The sequence below is a fragment of the Scophthalmus maximus genome, chromosome 16 (assembly GCF_022379125.1).
Source record: "Scophthalmus maximus strain ysfricsl-2021 chromosome 16, ASM2237912v1, whole genome shotgun sequence".
In the NCBI taxonomy this organism is placed as follows: Eukaryota; Metazoa; Chordata; class Actinopteri; order Pleuronectiformes; family Scophthalmidae; genus Scophthalmus; species Scophthalmus maximus.
This window is the reverse complement of record NC_061530.1, coordinates 7,274,413-7,296,035: the sequence shown is the minus strand read 5'-3', so window position 1 is coordinate 7,296,035 and position 21,623 is coordinate 7,274,413. Positions and strand designations below refer to the sequence as shown.

General features: G+C 43.2%; 2 protein-coding genes across 6 annotated transcripts in view; both read left to right on the top strand.

The window, feature by feature from the left end:
* The first annotated feature begins 49 nt into the window (after positions 1–49).
* On the top strand, positions 50–9,426 carry cops3 (COP9 signalosome subunit 3). The gene is made up of 12 exons (XM_035613511.2): positions 50–244; positions 1,174–1,303; positions 1,966–2,078; positions 2,960–3,009; positions 4,874–4,966; positions 5,108–5,287; positions 5,423–5,563; positions 6,216–6,389; positions 7,272–7,358; positions 7,642–7,755; positions 7,883–7,963; positions 8,577–9,426. Exons 1-12 carry the CDS (start codon positions 190–192, stop codon positions 8,628–8,630), a joined length of 1,272 nt encoding a protein of 423 aa, XP_035469404.1. The 5' UTR covers positions 50–189; the 3' UTR covers positions 8,631–9,426.
* Positions 9,427–9,577: 151 nt separating this feature from the next.
* The window catches only part of LOC118287882 (ubiquitin carboxyl-terminal hydrolase 22), a 40,690-nt gene continuing 28,644 nt past the window's right edge, over positions 9,578–21,623 (top strand). For 2 of the 5 annotated variants that reach the window (XR_004785740.2, XR_004785739.2), the window contains exons 1-7: positions 9,731–10,221; positions 15,635–15,767; positions 18,153–18,266; positions 18,609–18,710; positions 19,698–19,864; positions 19,986–20,133; positions 20,486–20,588. Coding sequence is in view for 3 of the 5 variants with exons in the window: in XM_035613509.2 (XP_035469402.1) it covers positions 10,102–10,221; positions 15,635–15,767; positions 18,153–18,266; positions 18,609–18,710; positions 19,698–19,864; positions 19,986–20,133; positions 20,486–20,588 (887 nt within the window). In the remaining 2 variants the exon portion in view is untranslated. The other 3 variants (XM_035613509.2, XM_035613508.2, XM_035613510.2) reach the window with 3 other exon arrangements.

Here is a 21,623-nt window from a genome sequence, read left to right as displayed (position 1 = left end):
TTCCTGGCCCTTTAAGAATCCAGTGGTCGGTTCGTGCAATCTCGTTGCAGTCTGTTCTGTTTGTACGATATCGCGATAACTTCACCCTAGTGGCGGCTGTGTGGCCCCCTGTCTCAGTCCGGACGGAGTTGTTTCTGACGTTTGAATGAAAAACAGTGCACATTACCTCCACTTTGGACCCAGGAAATAATGGCTTCAGCCTTGGAGCAATTTGTGAACAATGTGCGGCAGCTCTCCGCTCAAGGTAGGGTTGCTAAACTCATTCAAGTGGGAAGTGTTAGCTAGTTAGCTAGCATATGCTATCCAATGCCTTGCCGATAGCAAGGCAGCCAAACTGGTCAGAGCCCCCTTTTTTGCTTGATCATGTAAACACGCCGTAAATATGACTTTCTTTAGCCGCGAGAGTTCCGTTAAGTATCACCAAAGGATGCGTTAACACATGGGGACCACAAATATAACCGCGAACTAGGCAGCTCATCAAGCAAAATGTAAAAATCATACTTTTTGGATTTGGTCTAGAAAATAATTTCTGGTGACTGCCTACCGGTAGTCCCGCCCTGACCCCACGTGATTGGCTGTCCAACTGAATCGGGCATTGTTATTGGTTTAAAGTCATCTGTCAATCTAACTTTACCTCTGTTTCAAGGCCTTGACAGAGCACTTGGCCGACCGATTTATATTGAAATACTAAGCCACGGCACGATGGTTGTAAACAAATTTCGTAAGTCAGTTTGTTCTTTATATTGTTAGGGAATAGTTTCTCTGCACTCGTAGACGCAACAATTGCAATTGTATGAACACACTGATTTGACCTCTCAAACATTAAAGGTAATACTTGAAAGAAAGTATTGTCCCTTAGTGGATTTTATGTATTCAACCTCATTATTTACAATTGCTGTGACAATTGCAATATCATTCCTAGTTTAAGTAATCCTTGCAGTTATTTATTTGTGCACGTGACCCTCTTGTGTGACAAATGGCCTGCTTTATTGACACTTCGTGACTATAAACCCCACGACCCCTCAAAACAGTGATATCTGAAATGTAAGCTGTATCCAACATTGTAGCTGTCTAAGATATTCAATTACATGTGTTTAACAATGATCTAAAGGAGCAAGCAAGAAAGTGTGAAGTATGATAATTTGAATTTTTCTCGCCCCCTGAACCCTCCAGGCCAGATGACTCAGCTGTGTGAGTTGATCAACAAAAGTGGGGAGCTGCTGGCCAAAAATCTGTCCCACCTGGACACGGTGCTGGGGGCCTTGGACATCCAGGAGCATTCCCTGGGCGTGCTGGCTGTGCTGTAAGTACCCCGCTGCTAACCTTTTCCAGGTCGGCCGCCATCACTGCAATTACCCCTGGCCGAGAACGCTTATGCTGCGGTTTTGCTGATGGTGTTCAATTCTGTCTCATCCTGTGCTTTCTCGACACCCCTGCCTTCTCTATGCTCCTTGATCCTGCTCCACTTTTATCCTAACTGGCCAAAGAGGTCGTCGTGTTGTCGCGTCTATTGAAGGTCATGTTGCACTGTATGCGATGAGCAGGGTAGAAGAAGTAGAGCCAGACAGAAAGTCTTCTCAGTTTTTCTGACTGCAGTTGTGAAGATGCTGCATGCTACCTGTTGCATGTAAATACAATAATGTGTTATATACATTATAGAAATTAATTTGAATATATCACATATAGTTAGTCAGGAAACGGCTGCGCTGCATTCATTGTTAAACAGTTATTCAAATTGCAATGATTAGAAAGTCAAGTTTAGAGTCACCAAACACGTCCATGTATATACTGTATGGAAATAACCTAAACAAAATAAAACCTCCAATGATGTATTGTCTTTTCCATCCCACATGCCAAAGTGTTGTTGTTGTTATCTGGTTAAGCGTCCATGCCTGTTTAAAAGTTTCCTGGTTTCACAGAATGTTTTTTTTTTTTTTTTGCTTACCTCCTCCACCGTTTTTCCAGATTTGTGAAGTTTTCCATGCCAAACATCCCTGACTTTGAGACGCTCTTCTCCCAGGTCCAGCTCTTCATCAGTACCTGCAACGGGGAGCACATTAGATATGCAACAGACACTTGTAAGTCCTGACTTACAAAACCTCTCACCCCGAGGTATTTAGAAAGAATGTTTCTCTCCTGAGGGTTGTTTGTATGTTCTTCAGGTTTTCAGTTGAACGAGAGAAAAACTTAAGATAAGTGCTCAGTTTGTTTATTGTGTGCACTCTGCTAAAATACTCACTGTCAGCTCAACTATGCCACGTTTCATCGAAATAACGCCAACTTTCAACGATCAAGTGCTTACGGTGGCTTTGGCCAATTATCATGTCCAGAATGTTTTCACTGTCCAGTGACAAGTACTGAAAAATGTTTATTCAGTATCAGCTAAAAATAACGACGCATTGTATTGTCCTACGGAATCTGTGATGTAAATTGTAAAGGTGTATTTTTACATGTATTATATATATAGGTAACGTAGTGATTTAGTGGTGTTCAACAATAGATGGATAGATAGATAGGTACTCTATTGATCCCAAGCTGGGATATTCCAGTGTGACAACAGCAGGTATCACACCACACACCACAAAATATACAATATATACCCAAAAACATCTGTAAAATTCTAGAGAATAAGGAAGATGAATATAAAGCATTTACATGAAATAGTTAATTATCTAAATAGTAATGTATCTACTGTTATCGCAACTAATGTCTTGATATTGATAAATCATTAAAAAGTAAGAATTGATTATTGGTAAACTGTGGCTCTCTTGCACTTTGAGCTTGAGGAAAAAATGGTGTCCCTGTATGTATGAACTCCACTGACGAGGATTGTGTTTGTGTTACATAAACTGCAACGTGTACACGCAGTGTCCTGTTTACATGTGAGCAGTGCAATATTTCAATCAACAGCTAATTTTTGCATTGAAAACTTTTGTTTCCCTTCTGTTTCCTCTCATAGTTGCTGGTCTCTGCCACCAGTTGACAACTGCCCTTGTAGAGCGCAAACAGGTAAGACTGTTGATCGTCCAACTACTTATCATAAGAGATGTGCGATAATCCAGTGGATTGATATGGAGGAAAGCTGCACATGTTTATGCATTATTTTTTCAAATAGCCTATAAAAATGATTATCTTCACATAACTCTCCACATCCTTAAAGGAAAATGTCTTTTCCTCAGTAGCCTATTCGTTTGTCAGTCCTCTTTTAAACAGTTTTCCTTTTCTCTCCATTCATTACTCACAGCAGCCTGTGCAGTAGTCTGCTGTGCTGCGGTTACAAATGAATTGTTAAAATATGACTTGAAGATACAAAATGCTAATAAGTTTTATTTATTTATTTCTCCGTTACGCTTTTTAAGCCTCAGACTCTCATTCCATCAACAGTTGATCTCTATGATTTTCACCTCGAAGCCTTATTCCAGTCACAGTGTGTGTGTGTGTGTGGTCATTATGTGCCTGTTGACATGACCCGACTCACTGAGCACTTTATTATGAACACCTGTACACCTGCTTGTTCATGCAATCAGCCAATCATATTGGGGCAGTGATGTGCATAGAATCATGCAGATTACAGGTCAGGAGCTTCAGTTCATGTTTACATCAAACATCAGAAGGATTGGTGATTGCTTCTGTGATTTTGATACACAAACAGTCTCTAGAGTTTTTACTCAGAATTGTGTGAAAAACACAAAACATGCAGTGAGAGATGGTTCTGTGGATGGAAATGTCATGTTGATGAGGGAGGTCAGAGGAGAATGGTCAGACTGGTTGAGGCTGACAGAAAAGCTACCATGAGCATTAAAGCATCTCAGAGTGAACCACAGGGACCCTGTGGTTGATTCAAAAATGTTATTGTTATCGTGCAAGCACAATTAATGGTGTTGATGGTCTACAACAGCAAAAGATCTGAGGCTCCAGTGGACACAGGCTCACAGTTGAAGACTGATAAAACACAGCCTGGTCTTATGAATCTGGAATTGATGTTCACAACAATAGTCCATGGACCCAACCTGCCTTGTGTCAACAGGCTGCTGGTGGTGTAATGGTGTGGGGAATGTTTTCAGGGAACATGTTGGGCCCCTCGATACCGATCTATCATTTCTAAAATGCCACTGTCCATTTCAGTATTGTTGATATCCGTTTCAGTGACGTCCCCAGTCTCTAGATCTCATTCCAGTAGAACAACTTTTTGTAAGTGGTGACAAATCTGCAGAACCGATGTGATATAATCACCTCAACATGGAGTAGGAATGTTCCCAACATCTTGTGAAATCCATGTCATGAAGAACTGAAGATGTTTGAGAAGGGTAGTGTAGGTGTGGTGTTCCTAATAAAGTGACTCGTGTGTTTATACTCTCACACACTTCAAAATTCTGAACAGCTCTCGACAAGCGCATGCTATATCAGAAGGCAGTAGATGATATGACACTATTCCACCACTTCCTTCTACACAAATAAGTATGTTTGTGTTGGTGATTTGTCGTGTTTTTTGTGGTTTCCAAGGTGATATCGTTACTGTGAAGTGTCCTTGTCAACCTTCCCCATTATTAATGAATAATTTTTTAAAGGACACTATGCATTGTCTTGACATTTCAGCTTGTGATGGATGTAATGTAAAAAGCAAATTATCCCTTGGCGATAGTGAAATTATTCAGTTTAAATCCTGTTTTCCAACCATCTGACAAGACAAGGCCCCAAATGGGTCCTCCCATCACCACTATGGCGCCGAAGAGTAGCATGATTTCCTTCTTCTTCTACCTCTAAATATTTAAATGCATTTTAAAGTGTAGTACAGACATAGACCATTTAAATGTGTTTGTGTGTCAGGCAAGCTGCAGCTAAATAACAATTGTTTTTTCCCCTTCCCTAACAGCCATTGAGGGGTGTCGTCATTATAAAACAGGCAATAGACAAAATGCAGATGAACACAAACCAACTTACCTCAGTTCATGCAGACCTGTGTCAGGTGAGTCGCCGCCCCTGCAACATCACCACCATGACTGTAATCTTTAAAAGGCTGTGTGCTTTAACTTTAGCTACTAAATGTTAGGCTGTAATATATATACATATATATGTATAGATAATTTACAGACATGTCTCTCTGCAGCTGTGCTTGTTAGCAAAGTGCTTCAAGCCCGCCCTGCCCTTCTTGGAGCTGGACATGATGGACATCTGTAAGGAGAATGGGGCCTACGACGCAAAGCACTTTTTATGTTACTACTACTATGGTGGCATGATCTACACAGGCCTCAAAAACTTCGAAAGAGCACTGTATTTTTATGAACAGGTACGTATTTGTGGTTCAGTGGCTTTTGATGTTATGCCGTAGCAATTTTTTATGCCCTCTGCCCAAGATGGTGTGATTGATTTGTTAGTAAACAGGATTCTGTTAATGGTAACATTCCTCATTCTGCCTCTTCAGGCAATAACCACTCCAGCCATGGCAGTGAGCCACATCATGTTGGAAGCCTATAAGAAATACATCCTGGTGTCACTCATTCTCCACGGCAAAGTGCAGCAGTTGCCCAAATACACCTCACAAATAGTAGGGAGGTTCATCAAGGTAAGTCTGTATGGCGCAGGTGAAACGAATGGTATCTGTATACCTGTTACATTTCCATACACAGACATTTAGGTACCCCTTTCGTCGTCAGGTAAATGTGAAAGGGATCTCTACTACTTTTTAGCCCTGGATGTCATTTTTCATACAGAATCTTTATTAATTATTTATTGAAAGCAATTTTATTTACCAGTAATACAACATTTTACATTTATATTCAGGATGATATATACAACACATTCAGTAAGTGTCATAACTGTTATGTGACTTTGATAATACAGACCCTCAGTCAGCCAAAAAGTTGTGCCATTGTTCCAAGGCTCTTTTCTATTTAACTAGGTTTCATGGTAAACACATTTTCAATATCTGTTAACCAGTTCATTATGCTGTTCATAAAATAACACAACAGCAGAAACAAAAAACTGCTGGAAGCTAATGATCATGAATAAGGAACTTTTTTTCTTAGCTATAAGGTTTGTTCATAACAGTACTTTGATCCAGCTCTGAAGGAAATGCGGAGACTTCAGTGATTCAGTTATCATGTTGCTCGGAGAGTGAAGACTTTGTGAAAATCCACTAAAGATCCATGCATGGGGCTTTTCTTTTATTTAGCTCTTAATGTGTTTTCTACCTTTTTTTCCTTATCTGCCATCAGCCCCTGAGCAACGCATACCATGAGCTAGCTCAGGTTTACACCACCAACAACCCGGCCGAGCTGCGCAGCGTGGTCAACAAACACAGCGAGACCTTCACACGGGACAACAACACGGGCCTGGTCAAACAATGCCTCTCCTCCCTCTACAAGAAGAACATCCAGCGGCTAACAAAGGTGGGTGTGTGCCTGCCTGTCAGTTATATATTTTTCTTCTAAATCCACCCCTGTTCACATGATGAGGCTGGGGTTTGAACCATACTGTATGCTGGTGATCACATGAGGCTGAGCATATAACATGAGTTCACCGAGTTAAACAGAAGAGTTCAGTGAGACGTTTAAAAAAGTTAACTGTGCTGCACATCATTAGAGCTGTCCCAAGTCAGGGGCCACATCCTACAGAGGAAATGGTCTACGCGGCCATTGGAAGCCCGCCTTTGTCGGCCGTGCAAACCGTGAAGGCCAAACCGAAATGAGACGGTCTCACGCCGCTGTGACGCAATTGGTCTTCAAATGTAGCCTCCCAAGGAGGCGGGCCTTAAATTAGTACACAGCTTAAGAGTGACAGTCGAAATGACAGTGGACATGTCTAAAACACGGTGGATGTAGACATGTGGTAACCAACTGTTACTTGTTCTTGGAAAGTTGCACAAAAGGAAATCAAACAAGAGCTTGCGGTCATCTACTAGAGCTGAGTTATCTTTCAAAGTAATGTGTTCATCATACTCCAAGAGTCCACATATTTTAGTACTTTGGTTATCATAACATCATGATTCAAGATTCAGTTTAATTGTTACGCAATACAAGACTGTACAACCTTGCAGATGTTGTCCTTCGATGCTACTCACAAGATATAATATAAACTTCATTCGTAAATTCATATACAGTATGGCCCAATACGAAATGCTTTAATGCTTTTAACTGGCTCAGTTCATTTATCCACCCATTTGTGGCTTCCTGTCCAAGTTGTGTTTGATGATTAAGTATTGTTAGGAGTTATTATACTGCATACTGATTTCATTTTAATATCTCTTAATTTCTGTTTTGTTTCTCCTGCAGACCTTCCTGACACTGTCTTTGCAAGACATGGCAAGTCGAGTGCAGCTGTCAGGCCCCCAGGAAGCAGAGAAATATGTCTTACACATGGTGAGTTGGTCCAAAGTCAGCCCACATGTCATCATAAAATGTAATCAATTGATATCTACACAATACCAGTAATATTTCATACATTTCAAAGAGTTTATTTGGAGCACAGTTTGTCTTAGATAGTAGAGTGAGGGTTGTGACAGGAAGGGAGGGGGGAGAAACGCTGAGGTCCCCATCCAGACTAGACCTGGGAAACTTGCAGTAACTGTAATTTTTGGTCTTAGGCCCAGGACGCCCCAACACAGTTCATTTCGTCATGTGTCTTCTCCTTGCTTCTTTGCAGATTGAAGATGGTGAGATCTATGCTAGCATTAACCAAAAGGATGGTATGGTCTGCTTCCACGATAACCCTGAAAAATACAACAACCCTGCAATGCTCCACAAAATTGACCAAGAGGTGAAGATGCCCGTCTCTATAATCAGTGTTGCCTTGCAATGGATAAACTCTCGTCATCATTTTACGTGTGGATCCTTTGGAACTAGCACTTTTTTAAAACCGAGCTTTGTCATTTTTCTCCTTTCAGATGTTGAAATGTATAGAGCTGGATGAGAAACTAAAGTCTATGGATCAAGAAATCACAGTAAACCCACAATTTGTGCAGAAGGTGAGATGATGTTTACCGGCATTGAATGTTTCTAATGTTTGGAATTATGTATGGTGAGCCCTAAAAGTTTTCCTTGTGGATGCCATGATCTGTTTGTTTTTTAAGGAAGATTTACATTCTTGCAGTTTATGTTACTAAGAGACATCCATATTTGGTAGAATGATGGCTGAGCATTAGTAGAATGAAATTTGTGTAAGGATAAGTTATTCTTTGTTATTTTCACATAACAACACAACCATGTTAATTTTAACCAAAATGTGAGTAGCTAGTTTGGTGTAACTGGAAAAAAAAGTTTACTTTTTCGTAGTTAGGTCTTTTAAGAGCATTGTCACTGTATTTTGTAGATTACAGTGACAGTAGATTTAATGAGCTGTCTGAAGTAATTTTCTGAGTGAAAAACTAGAATGCACTCAAATTATGAAATCATAAATGGACATGCCCTAGTGTAAAAGGAGCACTTCCAGGTTGGTATCCTGATAATTCTGTGGTAACAATCCTGGTTGGTTTCAAGAGACAAAAGAGCCAGCCATTGTTTTTGGAAGTCTAGTAGAAACCGGTTTGTTGTTTCAAAAGATGACATTTTTGACATTTGACACTTTTTTCTCCCTCCTAGAGTATGGGATCGCAGGAGGACGATGTTGGTAGCAAAACATCAAGTTACTCCTGAGGGGCCTTGGACAGGGACAGAACGCTGCAGCCACCCAACACGTTCTTCCCAGGATGAGTTGGATTTTTTTAAAAGAGGAAAAGAAACATTCTATTGCATAAGGACATTGGTCAAGGAAAATCTAACTGTGTGGAAATATGATAAATTTGATTATTCTTTCTTCACAGTGTCTTAAGGATAACAAAAGATCCTTACAGAAAAGGAAAAAAAAGATTACAATTTTGTCAGTGTTTTATTTATCAATGTTCAGGTTGGAGCGCCACTGCTACAATAACAGAAACCATAATAATAAAAACTGGACTTGTTTGTTCCAAACATATGTGTGAATAATCTCACTGTTTGTTTTGGTTCTGCTGCATGATGGCCGTAACTCGAGAGCATTACATATGAGTCAAAACCTCTATCCTGACGAGGATTAAATCTGATATATTCTACATTTGTAAAGACTGCAATGATCGTTTCCCTCTCACTCCTTTTGGTTAGAATGTAGATACCATCGATAGAAAATCTGTACACGTGTACATGCCCTTGACCAAAATCGGCACAACGGTGGAGTCGTTCACAATCTGGTGCACTGTTTTGTTGTTTTGTTGCTGTTTTTTTCTTCCTTTTTCTCTTTTTTTGTTTTTTAGGTGGGATCCACTAGAGGTCACTAGAGCATTGTACAGAAACCCGTTTTGACAGCTTGTTATTATAAGAGACATGAAGTCAGCAGATGAAACCAAACTGTCATGTCATTTGGGAGCTTAAGCTTTGCGGTTGTGGATCTGTTAATAATAAATTGTTTAAGAATATAGTTCTTTGTTTTCCTGCCTTTGTGAAAAGACTCCATGTTCTGCGTGTACTGTGATGTGGTTCTGAATTTCCATCCACGCTTTGATCGTCACATTGTACCAATCTAGGTTGATAGTGAAGCTGATTTACGATTCAACCAATGAACGTCCCTATACAGGCGGATGTGGGTTGCAGGGAAATTGCGCCAATCACGGCGCAGCACCGACTTCGTAGAGGCGGGACTTCGCCGCCAATAGAAAGTAAGTCCACGCCAATCACGCGCAGCACTCGACCGTCATTGGTCCGCCGTTATGAATGAGGTGGGTCCTGACGACACACACCGTGTAGAGCTACTGTTGAAATTCCAATGCTAACCAACTTTAGCCAGTGTGCTAACATGTAATTCAGTGAACGTGAAGAACCACACACACGGGCGCTGTTCTGGACTTGACCTCATGAATAATAGCCAATTTCCCACTTGAGGACAATTTTAAGAAATTCGTCTTGATGTTTGCGTTTGCGCGCGTCTCCTCCTCTACTGCAACCAGGGCATGTCCAGTTAGCCTGAGCGCAGCACTCGGTGGACAACGAACCTGGCGGGCGAGCTAGCCAGCCAGGTCGGACCGGGTGCGCGTTGCGGGATTTCGAGCGGGTTTTCGTCGCGCAGAGGACCGCGGAGCCGGATGCTGTGACCGCCATGAGTCCCGCGGGCTGCCCCCATGTCAGCGGCTTCAAAGTGGACAACTGGAAGCAGAACCTGAGGGTGGTTTACCAGTGTTTCGTGTGGAGCGGCTCGGCCGAGACCAGAAGACGCAAGGTAACAAGTGACAGGCGGAAACCAGGGCTTTTTGAGAGGGGACCCCGTGCGTACGAAACACGGTTTGTGTGTTTATGTGTGTGTGTGTGTTGGGGGGGCAGAGCTGGCGTCGCGTGCGTGGACAACTCCCCGCCCTTCTAAAACAGCATAAACACCAGACAGACACACGGCCACTCCGAATGCTCGACCTCGGTCAAATACTGACCACGCTCGGTCTACTTCCGCCCCGCTATCGGGGCTCGGAGGACAACCCGCGACACCTGACACGTTCGCCGCAGCAAGCGCACAGTCTCCCGGCTGGCCCCGCACGGCCCCGCACGGACCCGCACTTCACAGCCCGACGCGACACCGCCGCATCGTGATGTGACGTGCGTTTGTTTTGCCCGCAGTGGCCCCACTTCCTCCTCACCGTCGCACCGCAGGCCAGCAGGAGTTACACGTTGGTTTCTCTTCAGTCCTCGCCTCTCATTTTTTTTAGGGGGGGGGGCGATTAATGGGTTTTTAAATCAACCAAGCAGTGCGTGACAAGATCAACAAGGTTTAACAGTAAAAGTGTGTGTGTGTGTGTGTGAGAGAGAGAGACCGTCACCAGTCATCCTCTCTTACATGAGGGTACAGTGTGTCTGTATGTGTGTGTTCTTAATAGAGGAAACCACCTTTTTATTGAATTTTGTTTATTATAGAAATCCATATAACTCGCGGGTACAGTGTAGATGTGTACAGTATAAGTGTCTGCAGCCTGTCGTCCCCCGTGTGCTCTGGGACAACCCCTCCCTGTCATGTGCACGGGATCAGTGGGAGCTGCTCGTCCAGAGGGGTTTGTATATGCTGCAATCAACGTTGTGTGTATGTTTGCAGGGTCTCCACCCCGCCCCGAGGAGCAGCCGACGAGCAGCTCCCACATCCCTGCTGCGTGTTACGTCCATGTGGTGCTACATTTTCATTGATCATCGTGGCTCAGTTTTCCACTCAGATGCGGGCGGGGGGGCGTCTCTCAGTGGGAAAGCCCTCACACCAGGCTGCTTGTGGCCTTCTCTCTTTTTCTACAGGTGACATGATGTCGATGTTTTCGTAAGAATGAGATTAAAGACGCCCTTCAGAGTTCAATGCGGAGGGCTTCACAAGTCATATTTTCATTTTCCAGTTTAACCTTGGCGCGATTGAATTCATCCATTTCTGTGTAGTTGCATATAGATGGCCTTTGGACTTATCATGCATGATTCGACTCTGGGGGGAACTGGCAATGCCACACGTTTCGCCAGATATACTAGGCTGCAGTTGCTCGCACTATCCATCCAGTCTGGTTGTCTCTAGGTGGCTTCAGAGGAAACTAGAGAAGATCATTGTGTCTGCATGACATTGAATTGCCTTCTGTCATTTTTTTAATGCAACAATACCTTAAAGTGTTGCTGGTCGAAATTACACATCAGGCAATCCTTCCATCACTCGCTCTCCACTCAGTGCTGACTGTTACCTCCGGTGTCAGCCCCTCAGACGGTCAGGAACAACTCTAAAGCGAATGAATGCCAAGCATCCGTTCACCTTGAGAATTCAAAGGCCCCACTTTCTTTTGTTGGCTACAGTGTCGATCGCTGACGTGTCTTATTACACGACAGGCGCACTGGAAGTTATCAGTTCATCACAAAGCAAATTTAATTTTCCCTAGACAGCACGTTTATAACATTCGCATTCAAATAATGATGCCTGAGCAGCCAGTTGGGGCTGCACGTGTGTATTATGTGTGCATTCAGTGTGATTCAGTCTTATTCAGAGCTTAGCAGCAGAATCAGCAGTACATTCTTAAGTCCTGTTCAGGCCGTCAGCTCGTACCTCTTCTGCTGCTGCTGCCTCCACTCAGCACAACAGCACAAAATGGAATCATTGAGAAAGAGGCCAAATGAGTTAAAAACCCAGAGCTGGTGGCAAATAAGACACAACATTTTTGCTGTTTCTAGCTTCTCAAATGTGAGGATTTGCTTTAAATTGCCACATTGGCTAGTCAAATGCATATCTTTGGGCTTGTACTGTTGGTGGAACAAAACAGGCAATGTCAATATCTCCCTTTTGTTGCTGGGAAATTCCGATTGACGTGTTTTCTCCTTTTTTGGCATTTTATTGAATTGAGAAAATTATGATCAGATTAGGCGAGTGCATATGACCCAAACATTTACATCATGGTATTTTACAAGTAATAGCGATGTGTTAATTGGCGAAATGAAAATGAGGTTTAGTCCTGGCATACATCTGTTAATGTTAATGTCAATTAATGGTAAGTGTAATGTGATTTCATTCCCAGTTGTAACGACAATGCAGTAATAAGAGAGCTACAATAATTAGTTTTAGTGAGTTGTAATTGTCCTAGACACAATCAAGTACAATAGAACTTCAAGGTGTATAATGCAGTGTATGCTGCAGTGCAACTTCTTCACAACAAATAACCTTGAACCAAATTGTTTAGCTTTCTTGATGGAATTGAAAACTATTAGTGTTGGTGCTCATATGAAAATGCATGAGCTGCGAGGAGGAGGAGATCAAATAAATTGCATCCCTTGTGGGTGAAATTACCAGAGGAGATAACGGATGTGAAGTTTCTTAGAATAAATACATTCCACACGTCATGCGTGTCAGTGAAGCCTTAACCAATTAGGGCAAAGTTCTGTTGCCGCAGAGGTGGTTTCCGGTCAGTCCAGCCGGAGGAGTAAAGCATCGGCAAAAGTTGGAACACATTTCTGACCAGCATGCATCACTTTGTCAGCATTGAGTCTAATGAGTCTATAAGCTGCTGGAGACAGTGATGAAACCGCTATGCGGCCTACTCCTACATTAGATAAAACGATATTGAAAATACTGTCTACTTGTAGTCATTGTTGGCGTCTGTTATGTTTCTACCTTAAAATATATCATCATTTTTTTATTCAAGTATTTTTATCTAAAAATCTAGTATTAGTTCAACTATCCTCGTGAAAAAACCCAACTATGTTTACCCGAGTAGTAGAGGCCCTGTGTCCATCTGATGATTACTTAGAAGGCAGGTAAACAAGCAGGGTTTTATTCAAGATTTTGTGTTATTTTGTGTCAGTAGTAGGTTTTCCCAAGAAGGTTTTTAGCACTTAAAAATCACAAATATAATTTCTTATGGATATTAAAACTTAGTATAACGCCACACTATAACACCTTTCTCTTGGAGGTATTTGTCCCTTAATTCAACCGTCTAGACACCTAAAGTGGGTTGTGGCCTTTACCATCAATGGAACGAGACCAGACAAAGTTGTTGCATTTGGCTCTGTTGAATAATGTCCTCACTTACACGTCTAACCAGGATCTTTCCAGCCCATTGCCCTCAACTGCTCTTCTCAAATAGCATCACGACGGCAGATGGCTTGTCCCCTAAAATGCAGCATGGACAGATCTCAGACTGTTCTGTGGGTGTTAGGGAGAACACAAGGCCTCACTGAGCAAGTGGCCTATTAGTGAGTATATGACCAATGGGCTTATACAAAACTACTGTATGTCCATGACTACTCACAATATGTGTAGTCAGACTAGGGGTGGTCGGTATAAATGGTTTAGAAATTTCAAGGGTATGGCTTTAAACCGTACGGGGACTCTGTTGATACTACCTGTCGACATTAAAATCCAAGAAAACCTCAGACACCCATTTTTTAAAACAGTTTAATTGCCTTTGTTATCATGGCATGCTCATATTTAACCTTTTAAATAGGCTCAAAACTACATCTTGATTCCCTTTATTTGAGTCCATGTCATTGGTGGAGGGTGGACTCCACCAATGACTGTTCCAGTCTGCATGTTTATGTCCCTGGAAACTTGGAATCTCACATTGAAATCAACCTTGTCCAGTGGCATCAGATTAGCATCAACATTTTGAATATCCTCTTCCCTTTTGATTTGTGTCCTTTAGTTTTTGCCTCTATTCTTTGCCCTCATACCTCCTTCTACTCCTGCTGACCTTTCTCATTTCCCCTGCTCTCTTCTCCTGGGCTTTGCTCATTTCTTCTCACCTCATTATATTCATGCCGGCTCATTGGCATTCCAGCTTCTCATCTGCATGCTTTTGAACTGTTGCGGTCTTATGCTCCATCCACAGCCATGCCCCCCCCCCCCCCCCCCCCCCCCATCTTTCCCACAAGACTATCAAACAGAATGTATAGGGATGCATTAATCATTAAGGCTCATATACTGCAATATGGGTTTACACATTAATTAGATAAATCTTACATGATAGCCATGGGCTCTCCAGTCACTCTAGAAGCAAAAAAAAGAGGAGGATTCAATTAGGAGAAAAATTGCCACAGAAACTCCTCTGATTCACACCTCAATCTTTCACACACACACACACACACACACACACGCACAAACCTTCATATATAGAAACATGTCCCTGTTGAATTGCTCTCTAGACGCTTGTGATTCTGTCCAAAGCACCAAGAGGGGAAAGAAAAGGGATGGGATGTGTTTTACTTGATGGGAAATTATAATTGAAATAAATAGTTGCAGAAGTCAAAGGCTTCGCTATTGGTCAAGCAAATGGTTCCATATCACAAAATGGTTGAAAAGCAGCTCCTGGTTTTCAGAGATGTTGATCAAAATATGTTCCTTCCGACATGTCCGAGCTGCTGCCACACGCACATGATGTAGGTGTCCTTGTTGCAGCCGAAAAGCCATTAATAGGTGGTGCATTAGAATGTTAATTCGGTGCAATTACTGTGTTACTGTGAGCAGCGATGGGTGACACTGAAGGAACAAATGAACTGGACAACACACAATCTCTAAAGCCGCGTCAATTCAGTTAGTTCGGGGTCGCTTGTGGGCACCAGTACAACACATTAACATGTTATCACATCACACAGTAAAGAGAAACATTGTTCTACTCATGGTGCAACATTAGCGTTCATTTTGGCTTGTATTTCTGTTAACCTGGTGAATTTAAATTCAGTCAGTGACTCTTGTTTATCTATGTTTTGATCTCCGCCAACTCCCTCCAACTGAGGGAACTATCTGTCCATTTAGATGCAAAATGCTTCACTGTGGTCACCAGTTTATTGGTTATTTCTGTCTGTTGTTTTTGGCGATGTGAAAGAAGCGTTCAGATGAAAACAGATTAAACTGTCCTGGCTGGAAACAACATAAATGAGTTTGCTGAGGCGATGATGCCAGAAGATGCTAAAATGCCCTCATAAGGATGAGTGCAACTGCAGAGTCGGGTCATCTCAGTGGGTTTGTCACTACACAGCGACAACTTCTGTATTACACATTTAATTCATTGCTAACGTTTAACGTTTATAAGCAGATTTAAACATGTGAATGTGTCTCTGTCGGTGCAACAGTTGTGATAATCATTACCTCTGTCTTTTCCCCCTCTGTATCCTCTTCTCTAACCCCCCCACCCCGCCAGGCCAAGTCATGCATCTGCCACATGTGCGGCGCCCACCTGAACAGACTCCACTCCTGCCTCTACTGCGTCTTCTTCGCCTGCTTTGCCAAAAAACACATCCACGAACATGCCAAGAGCAAAAGGCATAACCTAGGTATGACACGCACACAAGCACCTGTTAATATACACACACTCATATTCAGAGGCAGTCGCAGTGTCCATATGTGTTGGAGCAGGTGTGTTCTGTGGTGTTAGTTATATCAGTATATATATTGGACTTTTTCCCCTATGTGACTCTCTAAAACAATCGCGAGTGAGAGAGAGCGTGCTATTATGCAACCTAGTACCTGGGTGTGTGTGTGTTGTCTCTGCAGGATTATTACTCCAGGTCAGATGAACTCCTGCAGATGAAACATTGATTTCAGTGCAGTCTGTATTAAAATTCTATTCCTTCCAACAAAAAAAAAAATCTATTTTCAGAAACCAACCCAATTGTGTTCCTCACCACAGCTCACACGGAGGTCCTTTGTCGGCGAGCGTTCACAGTGCGTTATGGGGAAGTTGTGTTATGAATTCTCTGAAATAAAATATTTGCATCAGAGACACGATCTGAAAGGATTCAGGTTTAAAACAAAGACGTGGGTGTTCGCTGAACACCGAGAACAGTCAGCTGTTCTACCCCGCCGCTGCGACTCCCACAGGGAAACGCAAACAACCTGTAATAATCAAAACATTGCTCAAAAACCGTCGAAATGTTGCAGAGAAATTTACCTGAACTCACTCGTCAAAAGCGACTGCGTAAAAACCGTTTGGTTCTCTGTGTGAAGGATGTGTCGACTGTGAGGGCCACTCGCGTCTTTTTCATACTCCTCAAACCATTCAGTGCCCTGTATGGAAGCACTTGTTTGTTTTTTACTGATTTTTCTGTAATTTGTCTCCTGTCTGTATGTCGTAAATGTATGCAAAATATGTGGAAATGCACAATGGGGTTCCCTGCTGTGGAACTTTTTTTTTTTCTTTGAGGTTAAAGCTGCATAGAGATGGTGCACACCATCGTCTCTGCCAACATGAGTACAATTTCTTAGTGTGTCTAATAACACTGAACAAAAATTTAAAAAACGCTTCTGAAAGATACTGTAATGTCGTCAACACAAAGCAGCCTCCTCTACATCTAAAAACGCTGCCACACCAGCTCTACAACCAGTGTCTTTCTTTTACATTCTCCTGACAATAGAACCGGGTTGTTTGAGTGGTGCATTCGACTGCAGTGTTCGTCGGAGGTCGGTGCCGCAGCGCAGACACTCGGCTCGTCTATGACACAGGCTGCAGCTTTGGCAGATGTTGAGAACCTGCTGGTTCGTTTTCCACGCAGGCTCCTTTTGCACGGGATTATCGGTCGGCTCAGGACGACACCCCTCTGGTGTTTGTGTGTGTGTGTGCGCGCGTTTCCCACAGAGTGTAATTGTGAGCTTAATTAGGTTAGCTTCTGATTTAAGTGTTGCACAGGGAGAAAAAAGAAAACAGGGCGAGCAACAGTCGAATAGAGGGAGAAAGGAAAAAAAAAAAAAAGGGAACAGATCTCAGAAGACTGTTGAGGAGGTAATTAAGTCGTCTTCAACAAACCCTGTGGAATTAGACTCTGTTAAATCCCGGCCCCTCCTCCTCTTCCTCTTTCTTTCTGCTTCTCCTCCCTTTTTTTGCCGTTCCATCTCTTTCATCTCACCGTTTTATGCATCTTTATTCGTTTTCACTCGCTGTTAGTTGTGTTCTGTTTGCAGCCTCGCATTGGAATAATCTCTCAGCCTCTGTCCTCCTTTTCTCTTCTCTTTTACCATCCTCTTGTTCCCATGGTTACCCGATGACCCTTTCGATATTCACAATTGTAACAGGATTTCATCTAATTGCGCTCGTACATTTACCCTTGTTGTTCTGTGGATCATTGTCTTTTTTTATTTCTGTCAATCTCCTCTCAGTTCAGTGAAAATCCGTACTGTCGTTTACTTCCCCCGCCTTCTTACTCTCCTCCATCCTGTCCTCCCCCGTCTATTTTTATTTTATTTTATCCTTTTCCTTTTCCCATACCTGCAGTCGATGACAGGTGGGAGAGGCCCAGAGGCAGGTTGTTATGGCAACAGCAAACAGGTATCTGCAGGGCACTGAGCAGGTGAGGAGAGGGACGGAGTGGAACGCCAGTTTTCGGTGAACGTTTAACTGAGCGCGTGACAGCGAGAGATTGCGGCTCACCTCTCGGCTTCACAGTGCGCCCTCCGTCTCTTGCGCTGTCTCTCAGTCGTTCCTGGATGGTGTTAACAGATAACTGATGAGTCAGCAGATAAGCCCCCTGCAACCTGGCATCGCAGAACCATGGCAACGTGGCCTGCATTAAAAAAAAACCCCACAACAACAACTGCGAGATGGAGCAGTTATCGGTTAACACAGCTTGTGGTGCAGACAGCCCCTATTATTACCCCTGTGACAATCAGATGAACTGTGTCCCTGCATTTGAATGAACACCCTCTTTCTTTCTCTGTCCATCCAGCTATCGACCTGCTGTACGGGGGAATTTACTGCTTTATGTGCCAAGACTACATTTATGACAAAGACATGGAACAGATTGCCAAAGAGGAACAAAGGAAAGCCTGGAAGATGCAAGGTGTGACAGAATCGGACACACAGGGCCATGCCCACACTGTGGCACACCCGCCATGCCAACTGCAATCACAGAGAAGTTACACCCAAACATGGAATCTCTAGTTCTTTGCAGTAGCATGCAAATACAGCATTTTGAAAAAACTGACTATGTGCTATGTGCTTGGATCAACATTTTCACCAGTTAAACAAGGATAAAAGAGAAAAACAAGTGTTTTGAGCCAAAGGAAAACAATTATACAGTTACAGAATCAGCCATCGATCATCATCTTAAGAACACGTCAAGAATGATAGGACTTGTGTCATTAAAAAGTTTGGAAAACTTCACAGTGTGTGTGTATTCCAGGCATAGGGGAGAAGTACTCGACATGGGAGCCCACCAAGAGGGAGCTGGAGCTGCTCCGCCACAACCCCAAGAGGAGGAGAATCACCTCCAACTGTACTATTGGTACTTTCTCCCTCTCTTTCTGCATCTCACGCTCAAACACACACACACACAAAGCTCTTGGCAATCTAGCTTCAACTTGTTGGTTGTCGATCCAGATCAACTATGCCATGAATCCTACTTCTTTTGAGCTCCCACACGTCGAGTTTGCCAGAAAGATGATCACTCTACTCTGATTTTTACTATTTAGGCGGTGTTGTACTCCACTGCCTTATACCAAAAAGGAGCCTTTAATATTTTCCCCACCTCATTTCCATACACGAAGAGTGAATAATTAATAAGTGTATCCGGAGCCCGAGGTAATAGAAGGACAGTCAGACGTGTTATGCATTGTGTTTGGAGAAAAAACCAACGGCACACCTCTGAGGTAAAATGAAGCAGTGTGTGGGAGAGAGGAGGGTTGACATTCGTTTAACACCTTGTAGCAGCCTGCAGGGATGTTTCTGCTCCAGCACCATTAACATCCCTGGCACTGTCAGAGCACTACCTCCATCCCCGCAGCCTTCCTTCCTTCCTCTCCCTCCTCTGTCTGTCTTTCCTTCCATGTCCCCTTTATCTAAGTGTGCGGTTTAGTCTACTGTAATCTGACAAGGGTTTTCCTGCATGCAGTCCATCGTTGCCTCGGGTGGGTGTGTGTGTGTGTGTGTGTGTGTGTGTGTGTGTGTGTGTGTGTGTGTGTGTGTGTGTGTGTGTGTGTGTGTGTGTGTGTGTGTGTGTGTGTGTGTGTGTGTGTGTGTGTGTGTGTGTGTGTGTGTGTGTGTGTGTGTGTGTGTGTGTGTGTCATCAACAGCACTGCAGCTTAGTTGCTCCACTGCAACAGCCGAGAAAAATGATCACACTCTTTTCAGCTCTTTCTCTCCGTCCTCCCTTTCTCTTTATTCCTCCCCGTCTCCTCGGCCCATTCTGTTTCTTTGTCTACTAATTGTTGCCCACTTCTTATTTATCTTTTTGTCATCTTTTTTTTTCTTTTTTTCTTGCCTTTACTCTCAGGGCTGCGCGGTCTGATAAACCTTGGCAACACGTGCTTCATGAACTGCATCGTCCAGGCGCTGACGCACACTCCCCTGTTGCGTGACTTCTTCCTCTCCGACCGACACAAGTGCGAGATGCAGAGCAACTCCTGCTTGGTGTGTGAGATGTCGCAACTCTTCCAGGAGGTACCTCTGCATCTTTGTTGATTTAGTTTTTTGTTTTCTTCTGACAATTTGTTTTCAAATTAAAGCAAAGAGATGAGGGATATATGTCAGACACACACACACACACGAGTTCCCTCTGCAGTTCTATTCAGGCCATCGCTCGCCTCACATCCCGTTCCGCCTCCTCCACCTGGTGTGGACCCACGCCCGACACCTGGCCGGTTACGAGCAGCAAGATGCCCACGAGTTCCTCATCGCGGCGCTGGATGTCCTGCACAGACACTGCAAAGGTCAAACGCACAGAGACACACAGAAAGAACGATAACACAAATATATGCTGTTTAGATAAACATAGCTAGAAAAAAATCTAATATTAGAGAAGCAAATGTGAAAGAGGTGAGGGGGAAAAAGCAGGAAGAATGACAGGGAGGGTGCATTTATCCGAGTATGTAAGGGAGGAGGAGAGCTGGTTGGAATAACGGATGAGTGGAGTTGAGAGGATGAAGAGAGAAGTGAGAGATGGAGCGACACAGACTCTCTCTCTGTGTCTCACTCTGTAGCCTACGTATAAGCAGAGACGGAGGCTGTGAAGTTACACAGCTCGTAGTGACTATGTACGTCTGCGTGTGTGTGTGCACACAGATGACAACGGGAAGAAGGCCAACAACCCAAACCACTGTAACTGCATCATCGACCAAATCTTTACAGGGGGGCTGCAGTCTGACGTCACCTGTCAAGTCTGCCAGTAAGTGTGTGTGTTTTCTGTCCTTTCCTTTCCAAGGTAAAACGCAACACAGAGAATCATGTAAGCATCATTAAGAGACGGTCTAATCGAGAGCATGTCTCGCAGACTGCCGCTCTCTTCCATTACTCCTGACTTTCACTGTCTCGAACCAAGCAGTTCCAAGATGACACCTCACTCGTCACTCACCGTCCTGGACCAGAACTCTAATCCCTCACTCCGAGGTGACCCTCCCGCCTCTCCTCTCTCCTCCATCATTCATACGCTGCAGCATCAATAGCACAACACAGTTCACTGCTTCACTGCACCAACAAGAACAAGAACCCTTTAGTGGCATTCAGCCTGTAAAGTTGATCTTTAGTTCCCCCTGGTGGCCAGAGAGACTATTTGAGATACATTTTTTTCATGCACAGCTTTAACGGCGAGGGGGCCTGTGTTATGTAGTGAGTTCAACATACCCAGGATATGTTTTCGTTTATCTGGCTTAACTAAACCTAAATTGTCAGAACCGTTAATAAACCTTTTAATATGATACGAAAAGAAACATTTGGTAGCAGGTAAATTAGTTTTAAGCGGCATGTAAAAGTGAAATGAAAACAGGAAAAAAAGATTAAAAGAAAGAAAAAAAAAACAAGCAGTTTGCTCAGGCTACTGTCTAAATGGGATGTCATTTGCTTAGAAATGCACAAAGAAATGAAAACGATTTCAATAATTAACATTTTTTAGCACCGACGCCGAAGTCACTAACTGCCCACAGAGCAACTTCTGGGTTTGCACCCATCCACCTGAACTCGATCGTGCAGGTTTACACTCCTGCTGCTTTCCTCTGAAACTCCTTCCCTTGTGTTTTGCCTTAAAAGTATTTTTGAATTAAAAAAAAAAAATCAATTTCAGTCCTGTATTTCACAGGAAGCCAGCAGCAGCATAAGATGAGAGTTTTAGCAATCGTGCTGCATGTTTTTGAATTAATTGTAATCGTGCAACAAACATCCAGACTTAAAAAAGGATGCAGTGCATTACAGAAGTCAAGACAGCAGC